At 41.9% G+C, this 12,152-nt stretch overlaps 1 protein-coding gene across 1 annotated transcript; it reads left to right on the forward strand.

Annotated features, from left to right (window-relative positions):
* Positions 1 to 879: 879 nt before the first annotated feature.
* LOC308505885 (uncharacterized protein C2orf78) lies at positions 880 to 7,372 on the forward strand (the record flags this gene model as incomplete). The annotated part of the gene is made up of 3 exons (XM_081068674.1): positions 880 to 976; positions 3,856 to 4,617; positions 5,445 to 7,372. The coding sequence occupies 3 exons, from the start codon at positions 880 to 882 to the stop codon at positions 7,370 to 7,372; spliced, it is 2,787 nt and encodes a 928-aa protein (XP_080924800.1).
* Positions 7,373 to 12,152: the final 4,780 nt, after the last annotated feature.

Genomic DNA, 12,152 nt, shown 5'->3' on the forward strand with positions numbered 1-12,152 from the left:
AGTCCATTTGGGGACCTATCAGGCACTGAAGAGAAGATCCCTGCTGCTGGAAGTTGACAGGAAGTAACATCCATGAGTGTAAGAATTGAAAAACCAAAGCTTGTGTCAGAAACAATGCCTACAATGAAGATGGGGGAAAAAAAGGAGAGCAGAAGAGAGATGCAAGAACAACCTGGCCCAGCCCAGCCCAGCCCAAGGAAGGTAGGAGTCAAGAAGAAACTGAAAGAGAAGAGCTTTGGCCCACCATCATTCTCCTCAAGGTGCACTCAACAAACTTCACCCTACTCTAACCAAGTTACAGAAGGAGCTCCTTAACCCCTTCTTTGTTCCTTAAAAGCTGCAATAAGTTCACGAATCAGATGGGCTGATATGATTTCAGAACAACTGTAATTGTGCAACCTAAATGTCCCCTTCCTTCCTCTCTAAGGATATTAATTAACAGTATGTATAATTATAAATATATTTAATAAAATATAATATGGAGAATATAAATAACTCCTACAGAATTATATTAATGAATGTATTTAAAAAACATTAAGATTATTTCCCTATCATAAGAGCCTCGGGAAAGTGAGACTGCCACAGGTGTGTTGTAGACCATCACATCCGTCCCCAGAGCTCAGCCACTAGGAGTTGGTTTAACTCCCGTACATCTCCCCCCACCCAATCCTATCTTGTTGGGCATCTGACCCCCCTATTGGCTCTCTCATACCTTTAAACTGCCTGCTTTATGACATCATTCTCCCACCAAGCCTACCACCACCTGGTAAAAATCTTGGTGTTTCCATGGAGTTGTCTGTAAATACATTTGAATCATCACAAGTGACCAGTGACCAGTGACCAGTGACCAGTGTGACCAGTGATCGTCTTACTGAACACATGCGCTCTTTGGCTTCAGCCACTCAGACAACCTCTAGTGTCGTCTCCGCGTCCACTGTATCTGCAGCGGATGTTTCTTCTCCTCTGACCATGTCAGGTAAGCAAGGAAACTTTCTCAAGTTTTTCATTAGATTTTTTTGGTCCCTAAATTTAGCAGGAGAGTCATAAATCACATAGAATAATGGGGGAAAGTATTGAACTAGAAACCTGGAGACCTAATTTCAGTTTTGATTTTGACATTTACTAACTGTGTGACTTTAGACGAGTCATTGACTCTCTCACAAAATCTGTTTTTTCCTCATCTGTTACATTAGGATATTAAATTGGTTGTTCTCTCTAATCCCATTCTTTTGTAATATTGAGTCTTAAAGGAAACCCATATAGAAAATGAAACCAAAGACTTCTTGAGAGTGTTTCAACAGAAACAGAGAGGAAACCTAGGTGACATAGAAAACTAGCAATATATACACAATGTCTCATATGTAATGGTCTCCCACCACTAATATTTCAACTTTAGTATTTTAAATGTAATGCTGTTTAAAAAGTAATATTCACCTGTTTTGAAGTTTTCTATCTAAACTAGGTGAAAAGAGAGAATAGGGAGAGAGGATGGAGAGTACTGGGCTATGGGAAGGCAAGTATTTAAAGATGAGTCGGATTGTCGCCATCAACACAGGCCAACAGGAACCAAGAGGGAGGAGAAAATATAAGATTGAGGGAGGGATAAATAAAAGAACGAAGAGGGAGAGCGTGGAGGAACTCTAAAAAATAAAAGAGGTAGTTTGGGATGGAATGTTGAGGGGAACCAAAGATTTCAAATTAAAGCAGAAAGAGCATAGTGTGAAATCTGCTCACAGCAGGACAAAAGAAAGTTGATTTTACCAAATGCTTACATTAACAGACTACTAGGAAGGAAAGGCCAGAAATGGGTATCTCTAGGCAATGCAGCTGATCAGAAAAGTTATATTCAGTTGTTTTCCTATTGCCCTTCTGAACACAGATGGCACTTGACTGTTGCGAATATAAATATTTTAGGACTGATACTTCCTATAAATAAGAAACTAATAGAAGTGGTTATCTAGCAGGCTGGAGGAAATAGAATGTTCAGTGTTTAATTTCATTCTGATTTTTAAACTATGTAGATGGTTTGCCTATTAAAAATAAAATTATTATTCTTTAAAAATGAATAAGAAAGATTAATTCCTTTGTGTGTGATAATAGCTTCCAAGTCAAAACTGCTTTTCATCTTTACAGTTATATTCTCTGTAACACAGAGAGCACACTAATAAACAGCCATCATCCTTTTTAGATCTTAGCCACCTCAAAAGAAAATAAGTCCCACGTCTCTAATTTCACATTTATCTAAAAGCAAGTTTGTCGAATCCTTGGGTTTTCCTACATGAAAATTTTTTTAAAATTGGATTCTAGTGATGATGGTTTTTAAGGGTTTGGGGGTGACACTTTCCTGGAGGTTGAAGATGATTGTGATTTAGGTTTTAGGATAAATATAAAAACTTTCATGATACTTTTAAAGCGTACTTTTCTGTTTGGTTTGTGGCTATATTAATTGAAATATATATATATTTTTTTACTAGGCTGTTGAGCCTATTACTTGCTGGGTAGTATTCAGAAAAACACGAATGAGCACAATAATGGATTTTTTCACTTTATTTTGCTCTCTGCTTTGCACCAGTTTTTACTGAAATGTTTGTTTACATATATTGTGGCTACCTATGCATTCACCTTTATTACATCTTGCTGCTTGTTATACAATTTTCCTGATATATCTTTTCTGTCTGTATGTACTGGCTAGGAATTCATTCAAAATTACCTTCTCTTGTGGGCTGTTTTTTGGTTAATAGGATTCACTAAAATAGAGTAGGCAATATTCGTTTTCATAACATTGCATGTATGATACAGCACTTTATTTATTAGTAAATGTATTATGCTTTGATGCTTGCTACATACCCGTTTTCATTACCTATATATTTCTTTTTAGATCTGTGATATGCTTTCCACGATTTTTCTCTTTGTCTTTCCAAAACTTATTGTACCTTCTTCCATATAAATCATATGTAATATATCACTTATTCATGTATGAATTATTGCTGTTATTATTATAACCACTTTACAGATGAGTAATCTACAGCTCAGAGAGTTTCTCAAAAAGTGGTTTTTGAAATAACATTTTTCTTTCACAAAGCACTTCTTGAGAAACTCACTCTTAGTTATTTTGAGGTAGGATCAGAAACTAGGCTTGAAGAAGGTAAGAATGACCCTTGAAATTTACCACCTGTACTGAACTACATGTGAATTCTAGGGAATAGCATGTGAATTGTACAGGCAAAATGAGACACTGAAAAATACAGTGATAATAGCCATACTGTTTTCTAATGGACCCAAAACCACCTATGTTAAAATTTCTATTACTTCCAGTTTGGGGCAGTGTAATGCGCAGAGCAGAGTCCTAGCAAGGAAGTCAGGGTGCTTAGGTTATATAACCCGGCAACGATACTCACATAATGGGAGAACTTGAATAAGTCTATCTGACCTCTCTGAGCCTCAGTTGCCTCACTTATAAAATGAGAATGTTAGAACAGAGGTTCTCTAAAGACTCCTGGGTCTAAAATGCTTCAATATTAGGAAACAGCATATGAGTCAATACTAGTTCAGGCTGAAGGGAAAGATAAGGCAGAAGTGGTTGCTTCCAGGCTAGAGAACAATGTCTAAGCAACACCACTTGGGTCTTCTGCACCTTTGTGCCCAAGTTGGGAGCAGAGGCAGTTAATACAGAAGAGCGGGAAACTGCTCCAGCACTTACAACCATTGAAAAGTGCTTGATTTTTATTATCTCTGTGAATATTGGTATTAGAGGTTTCCTGATAGCAACAACCTTCAGATAATGCTATTTCTCAAATACAGTGAGAGTTTATCAATCTCATTGATTTTTCCCCATCACCCTCGTGTTCCATACAGAGAATTTCCAAAATCCACCTTTACTTGGAACTCCAAATGCTGTGCAGCTCTCTCTTCCTGTAGTGAGCAACGCAGCCTCCCTAAGAGGAAGTACCTGCAATTTCTCCAGTCTCTCTGCTCCAGCCGTTAGTTCAGCATGGCTACTACCAACAGCCTCGGGAACCTCTTTCGAGTCACTCATGGGTAGTGCCTATCTTTACCAACATTCTAGCACAACTATGCTGTCTGGAGTTACTGGCCAGAACCAGCTCTCCACTTCTGCTGCTTCCTACCCACGTGTTTTTGAGTGGGATATGACGAGAGGCACTGAAAAGCAGGCATCGTCACTCAGTGACTGCACTGTGACTGTCATTGACCAGAACACAGCTGGACCTTCCATGTCTATGGCACCCCAATATGATAAAACTTCAGATGGCTATAACATGGTCCCTCTGTATCCATCATTTTCTGCCAGCCTTGTTCAGAGGACACCATCTGAAATTCTAAATCATGGACATAGCCTGTCACTTCCCTACCAGGAAGGAAGTCAGGTATATTACTATAATCAAAGCACACTGGGGCATCTGCTCTCTGGAGAACTTGGCCCCTGTCTGCAGTCCTATGGCTCTGTGTCGTACACAGGGAGTGGGCTGTCTGCCTCCCAACCAGAAATGGTCATGGTACTGAAAGAGGTTCAGCCCACAAACGTCCTACCACAGGCCTCCACCTCTGGAATCTACTACCCTGTGTCTGCTCAACCCATCGCAGAGACAAGTTTTCAAGGTGAGTACCAACAACCATGAGAAGGGAGAGGAAGAAAGTCAGCATTCAAAACTAGGGTCTGTCTGCATTTGGGAAGTGGTGAGTCTACAGATAAGTGGAATTTAAGTCTTGAGACTTTAATAACCATTGCCCTCACTCAGTGCTCTCCATTTTCAGACTCTATATCACCTAATAGAAGTGGGACACTGTAATGGCCATGCATTCTATCTGTATGAGAACACCAAGGGCATACCAAGGGATACCACACTTTTCACTGCCCTACCGATCAGTCCTCATATACTACCACACTGCAATGAATCCCTTTCCCTGATATATTGCTTTAGTCTCTTTGGAAGGTGTTTCAGAACTCTTACTGTCATAGTGCCAGTTTAACTTCCCCTCACTTCTTTAGTTTATACCAGGATTTAAGACCTTGTGTTCCAAGATCTTGCCCAAAGCAAGCAGGCTAAGAATCTCTCCTTGATTATCTGTTTCATCAGGAAGCGCTCCATTCCCTCTCCTAGTGCATGGTGTGAAGTGTTCTTATTCTCTCAGGAAAGTGAAGAGAATTGAAAGGATTCCATACGAGAATGCCAGGCTTGTAGAACATTTTAAAAAAATCACTTTTACTTTTTATTTGATTTATAACAACCCTGTAAAATACAAAGAAAACCAAGAAACGATAACACGGAACGATCACCATAAGAACTAGAACAGTGGCCTCCTATCTCCTAGCACAGGGCGCTGTCCGTGACCCTTAGGAGAGCTGGTAGAAATGACTTTTCTATTGTTGGAAGGTGCATGATTGCTGTATTGATAGGTGATAGGAGGAACACCTTACTTACTAGGAACTGACTTCTTCCTTGGTTCCTTTGTAGTGATGGAGACTTCCCTGGGATTGCAACCTTCAAACCAAACATTTCATCTACCACAAACTTCTACCCCCAAGACCTGCAAAAACAGAAATATCCAGATACATGAGAGTAAACCACCACCTGAGCTTGGGGAAATTTCAATGATCTCTCCAGTCCAGAGTTCTAGTAATCTCCTGTCACTGCCTTCAGCTCCAAGCCAGGAACAAAAAGAGAATAACACTTTTGATATTAATATTAACCTTTCAAACCCTCTGGATGCCTACCAGATCCCAATAGAAAACCAAGATCCTCCACTGCTCCCTTTAGAAATACCTGATATTCACCAGCTCCTGGCCTGCATCGATCCCCTTGGCCAAGGGGAGCAATCTGGTTTTGAAAACACTGATCTGGGAAAGAATAGCCTGAGTCTTAAGGACCAAGGGACACTTGAAAACAATGGGATTGAATCTAGTGGTGGTTTGGCTGACATCACAATGGTGGAGGACTTTCACCTTCCCCAGCTCTTCAATTCTTTGAATGACCTTGATGAATCCAAAGGACCCGAGGTGATCAAAGCCAAAGAGACCACAACCATCAAGGTGAACCAAGTGCAGGAAAAGTCAAATGTCATAAAGGCTCCCTCTGATCAAATCAGGAAGAACAAACGTAAAGCCTCTGAGCCTATCAGTAGTGCTCCCAAAGTCAAAATCCAGTCCAACAATCGAGAGTGCCCGTTACAGGAAGAAGTCGTCATTTGCAATATTACAACCAGTGACAGGGCTCCTGTGAACACAGCCAAGCATTCTTCCAACAGCAAACCTAAGAAAGCTGCATCCAGCAGGATCGGCAAAACTAAGAGCCATGGGCAGGAAAAGAGCAGACAGACCAGAGAAAACAACTCCAAGAAAACTGAAGAGAGTAAGCAGTCAGGGAACAGAGTCAAGTCAGAAGAGAAGCCAATCATTCCCAAGATGAAACGAAAGAAAAATCAACCCGAGCTGAGCCTAGAGACTTTCATAAAGCCTCGAAGCTGCCTGGGCATGCACATGCTGGAGTCTGTGCAGGTTTTCCATGCACTAGGAAAGAAGAGTGATAAGAAAACTGGACTCTCTTCCTCCCGGGCCCTGGGCAACTCAAGCAACCCCAAAGGCCCCCAGCCATCATCAGTTCTCAAACGACGGCTGGATACCTCACAGGAGGAAAAAGGTCCTGAGAAAACTCAAGTCAAACCCCAGAAACCAGAGGGCAGTGCTGACAAAGAATGTTCATCTCCATCCCAGTATGAGCTGCCACCTCCTGGGAAGGTCAAATTGGTACCTTTGCCTTTTCCAACCTTGGACAAGCCTCAGGCTCGACCTGTTCACCGCAGGCCACAGACCCTGGCACCACATCGGCGTGCTGTGGCCTGCCCTGCCCAGCCTGGTTCTGCTAACTCAGCTCAGCCTATTGCAGTCAATTCAGTTCGGCCAGCTCCTGTGTCTTTCACAGGTCCTGTCAGACCACCTCGGCCAATTTTGACCAACCCAACCCAACCAGGTTTGGCAAACCCTACACGACCTAGTGGCCCTCAATCTGCTGCTCCAAGGCCTGCACCCTACAAAACATCATCTTGCACTTCTGTCCAGCGGGAGCCCATTCCTACTGCTGTGACCAAGTTTCGGTCCCCACCCAAGCCTCAAACCCAATATCTACTTGAAGACTTCAGCTCCCAACCAATTCCATGGAGAAAACCCAATGTTCCTGAACCTGTAATGTCAAAGCCCATCACAAAAGAGCAAAGGCCAGAGCGGGAGGCCATGAAGAAGAAAGCTCAACAAGAGCGTGAGAATGCTGCCAAATACACCTCTTTGGGGAAACTGCAGTTTTTCATTGAGAGGGAAAAAGATATGGAAATTGCTCGATACTATGGCTATGCAATATAGAGATGCTAGAATTGTTGTTTCCGCTTTGGATACCAGCTGTTTTTCCATAGATAGATATAAGTTTCTCTATTCTGATATATTAAAACAATAAAAATGAATAAATGTAATAGAATTAATAGATGAGTAATAAAGAAACCTTTGGAGTTTTGAGATGCTGTTAAGAGTGGTTTTTCTTCGGTGAGGGTGGGGATCAAAGGCTGCCTGAGAAAGAATTCGAAGTTAAGATGGGAGAATGAGGGGAAAAAGATAAAAATTGAGGAAAGAGGAAGAAACTTATGCCAGGACCAGAAAAGCCAAAATGGGGAGAGATTTTTATGGGTTTATAAAAAGAAGCGGGAGTGGGGAAAATGGCAGAAGTAAGAAGCAGGGTCTGAGGTTAGGGTTAAAAGAAAAAAATTGGAATAGAGTTGAAGATGGCAGAAGATGAGTCTAGGTTGACCAGGAGAAATGTAAAAAGTCTCTCGTGGAGGCTGGCCTTGCTCATGACCATCAGATAGGTATTTTAGAAAACAGATTCAGGACACACTTCCAAAAGGTTTGGATTGCCTTATCCATGTATGATCATAGATGGAGTAGGTGAGTACAAATCAGGGGAATCTACCAGATGAGTGGCAAGGGCTCAGAGTTATCCTGGGGGAGCTGATAACAGGGGCTCAGCTAAGTGAAATGCTGCAGCAGGAGGCCCACCCAGGACAGGGCATGGGATATAAATCACCATTTACTCAACACCTACGCAACCAGGCCCACTAATGCACTACTTCAGTTAGCCTTCACAACACCACCTAAGGCCAGTATCACTGTGCCACTTTACTAGTGAAGTTCAGCAATGGGCTGAGATCACATTGCACCTGGTGGAGCAAAGCCCCATTCTGAGGCCTATCTGCCACTGAAGTCCTCAGTATTTGCGGGTGTCCATAGGTGACCAACCTGGCTTCAGAGCACTGCATCCAGAGGTTACTGGTAAACAAGGTCAAACTTTGGGAGGGGCCTAAATATTAACTTGAGGGGCTGGCCAAGTCCTCCGTCAAACCGCTTTCCCGCGAGCCGCTTTATTTAAACACCGCCATCAACAGAAGCCCACGAGAGAAATCCGCTGGAAACGTCCATTCCCACCTGGTGAGAGCATTGGGCAGGCGTGCACACTGGGTCACCACTGTGTCCCGGGGGGTCACAGCCCGCGGGACGCAGGAGCCAATTCAAAGATGCTTCTTGGTAGGCCTGTGGGGCAGCTGGAGGAAGTGAGGGTGGGGGAGAGTGGGCGGGTGATCAAAGGGAACAGAATAGGGGAAGGAGAGATAGGGGGATCTTCACCATGGGAAAATCAGTAATTTACATATTTAAAATTACTTTTAAAATATAATTTACAAGCCATAAAATTCACCTTTTGAAACTAAATTCAGTAGCATTTAATACATTCACAAGCTTGTGCAGCCATCACCATTATCTAACCTGTCACATGTTCATCAGTCCCCAAAGAAACCCCCTTAACCATTTGCAGTGGTTCCTTTGTGGCTCCTCCCTCCAGCTCCTGGCAACCGCTAACCTGCTTTCTGTCTGAATGGAAGTGCCTTTTCTGGACATTTCACAGATGTAATGCAATATGTGACCTTTGTGTCTGGCTTCTTTCACTTAGCATGTTTTCAGAGTTCATCCATGTTGTCACGTGTGTCAGTGCTTCATTCTTTTTTATTTTATCATATGGATCCACCACATTTGTTTATCCATTCATCAGTTGATGGACATTGCGTTTTTTTCCACTAGTAATTTACGTTTATTGAGAGTTTATTCTGTGGCAGGCAGCACACGCTAATTTATTCACCCCATTGTACAGATAAGTAGATAGGTTTGGAGCGTGTCAAGTATTTGCTCAAGATTAAGAGCTAGCAATTGGGGGAGCTAGGGTTTGAACTAAAGCAGTCAGACTTCAGAGGTAATACATTCACATAACAAAACATTAGGTACAAAGGGTATTCACCCTCTTGCCCAAGTTCCCCAGCCATTCATTTCCCTCCCCTCTTAGACACAATACTGTGATCCTTCCAGTGAAATTATACTCCAACATATACAGAGGGTGCCAAAACAATGTATATACATTTTAAGAAAGGAAAAAACTGTTTTGAAATTGTAATACTCAGTATACCAATAACAAAAGATGAACACAAGTCGTGTGTATACATTGTTTTGGCACGCCGGTATGCGTCACCATTAATTGATGAATCTGTCCCACTAATTTGAAATGTCACTTTTATGGTATCCGAAATTATGGTATCCGAAATTCTTACACGTATTTGTATTAATCTGTTCAGAATTATCCTGGATTTTTGGCCTATCTTTTACATTTGCCATTTCTCTAGGTTTTTTTTTTTGTTTTTGATTTTTAAAAATGTTCTTGTCTTGTTTGTTTCTCTCAAGGCATTATCCATTTGGTTCATTCAGTCTTGCATTATATTTAATTTAGTTTTCATTTCTGAAAATTTAAAAAAATTTTAATTCTCTCCTGAGTTCTATCATCTCACCTAATTCTGATTTATGTTGTTCTTTTACCTTTTTCTATTACAGCAAAATATACATAACACAAAATTTAGCATTTTAACCATTTTTAAGTGTACAATTCAATGGCATTAAGCATATTCATGATATTGTGCAACCACCAACAAATATTGTGCATTACCACCAACCAAATTAAAATAATTATGTCAAAAAATTGAGGACTTCAGAAAGATGGAGGCAGCAGGATAGTTTTTAAATCTCCGCACACCCTCTCATGGAAATGGATCAACTCAAACCAAACACCCATGGGTAGCATTTATCATTTCCAGAACTTTTTCATCATTCCAAAAAGAAATTCTGTCCCCTTTAAATAATAGCTTCCCATTCCCTTGTCCCCCGTGTTTTTTTCTTTTGCATTGTTTTTCCTAATGTCTTTTAGCTCATTTTGAAATAGCAGGTTATGGTTTTGATCTGTTCTGTGGGCCTGTCTTTTCTGACTTGTTTTTATTGTCTGAGGACATGCTATTCTTATTTTCCTTTTTCTTATACTACCTTTGTATGGGATTTGATCTCAAGCCTTTGTTATTTATTTTGAGGTGAAATCAGTTTTAATGCACTTAGAAAAGGTGGTGAGGTTAATTATCCCTTTTCTAACTTCACAGAATTTGTGTGCATGTATGTTTTAGTGGAGTATTCAGAAACATGGGGTTTGCTTCCTGATGTTCCTGGCTCTGTTCCCCTCCCCAACTTTATCAAGACATTTCCTTTTATGTCTGTGGTTCTTCCACAGACACAGAAAGAAGTGTCCCCTCTGTGTGGGCTACATCCTGCAAAGGAGCTCTGGTGCTCAAAGTGTAGAGGGGCTAAACTGCTCCAATCCTTCACACTCTGTCCCAGGCCCCATGTATTAGGTTGGTGCAAAAGTAATTGCAGTTTAAAGGTTAAAAAATTGCAAAAACCAGGCAGTTAGATCTCTGAGCTCCGTGCTCCTAACTCCGAAGGCTGCAGGTTCGATTCCCACATGGGCCAGTGGGCTCTCAACCACAAGGTTGCTGGTTCAAATCCTGGAGTCCTGCAAGGGATGGTGGGCTACGCCCCCTGCAAGTAAGATTGAACATGGCATCTTGAGCTGAGCTGCCACTGAGCTCCCAGATGGCTCAGTTGGTTGGAGCACGTCCTCTCAACCACAAGGTTGCCGGTTCGACTCCTGAAAGGGATGGTGGGCTGTGCCCCCTGCAACTAGCAACAGCAACTGGACCTGGAGCTGAGCTGCGCCCTCCACAACTAAGACAGAAAGGACAACAACATGAAGCTGAAATGGCACCCTCCACAACTAGGATTGAAAGGACAACTTGAGTTGGGAAAAAAAAAAAAGTCCTGGAAGTACACACTGTTCCCCAATAAAGTCCTGTTCCCCTTCCCCAATAAAATCTTTTTAAAAAAATTGCAAAAACCATAATTACTTTTGCACCAACCTAATACTTATTTACTTTGTTGTTGGGCAAAATCCCTTCCAGTCTCAGCTGCTGCTCCCCAGTTGGCCCACATTGCTTTCTAGTGACTACCTGCTGCCATTTTAAAGGTCTCATGCCCTCATGTCTGCCAGATGCTTCCTCCGGTCTGCCATTTACTCGGGTGTAGACGCTGAGACCAAGCAGCTCCATGCCTGGTGGTGGTCTGCTCCACCCTCTTGTTTGGGGGTGTCTAGTTCATGGTAAATGTTACCCAGGAGCATTTGGTTTGGGTTGATCTATTTCCGTGAACGGTTTTGGGGGAAATTCAAAAACCATGCCACTGCCTCTATCTTTCTGAAATTCTGCTTCATCATTGGACATAATTATTTTAAATTTAGGGGCATTGTAAGTTTTAGTTCCCCAAAGCAGAGTCCCATTTGCCCTGCCCTCATTCGGACTCTGGGTCAGATGGGGCTTTCTGGGTCTCCGCTGTCTAACATGGCTCCTCATGTCTGTATTTGCTCAGTACATGTATTGAATAAGAAGTCAAAACACAACAACCTAAAGGGCTCATGGGTAGAGGTACATTTGGCCACCATGAAAGGTGGAATAAGCCTGTGGTCAGGTGGAGTCTGGAGGCAGGCTCTGGTCAGGAATGTGCAACTTTTCCTTCCCTTTTTATCTACTTTTCTAAATATGTACAAAAATGAAATCTCCAATCCGCCCTCCTCTCCAGCAAAAAAAACTAGTCCATGCACAGTTTCCTCATCTGACTTCATGGTAACACCTTTTTTTTTTTTTTTTAACGGCAGCACTACGGTTTATTAAGCTCTGCC

This window comes from Rhinolophus hipposideros (genome assembly GCF_964194185.1).
Source record: "Rhinolophus hipposideros genome assembly, chromosome: 12".
In the NCBI taxonomy this organism is placed as follows: domain Eukaryota; kingdom Metazoa; phylum Chordata; class Mammalia; order Chiroptera; family Rhinolophidae; genus Rhinolophus; species Rhinolophus hipposideros.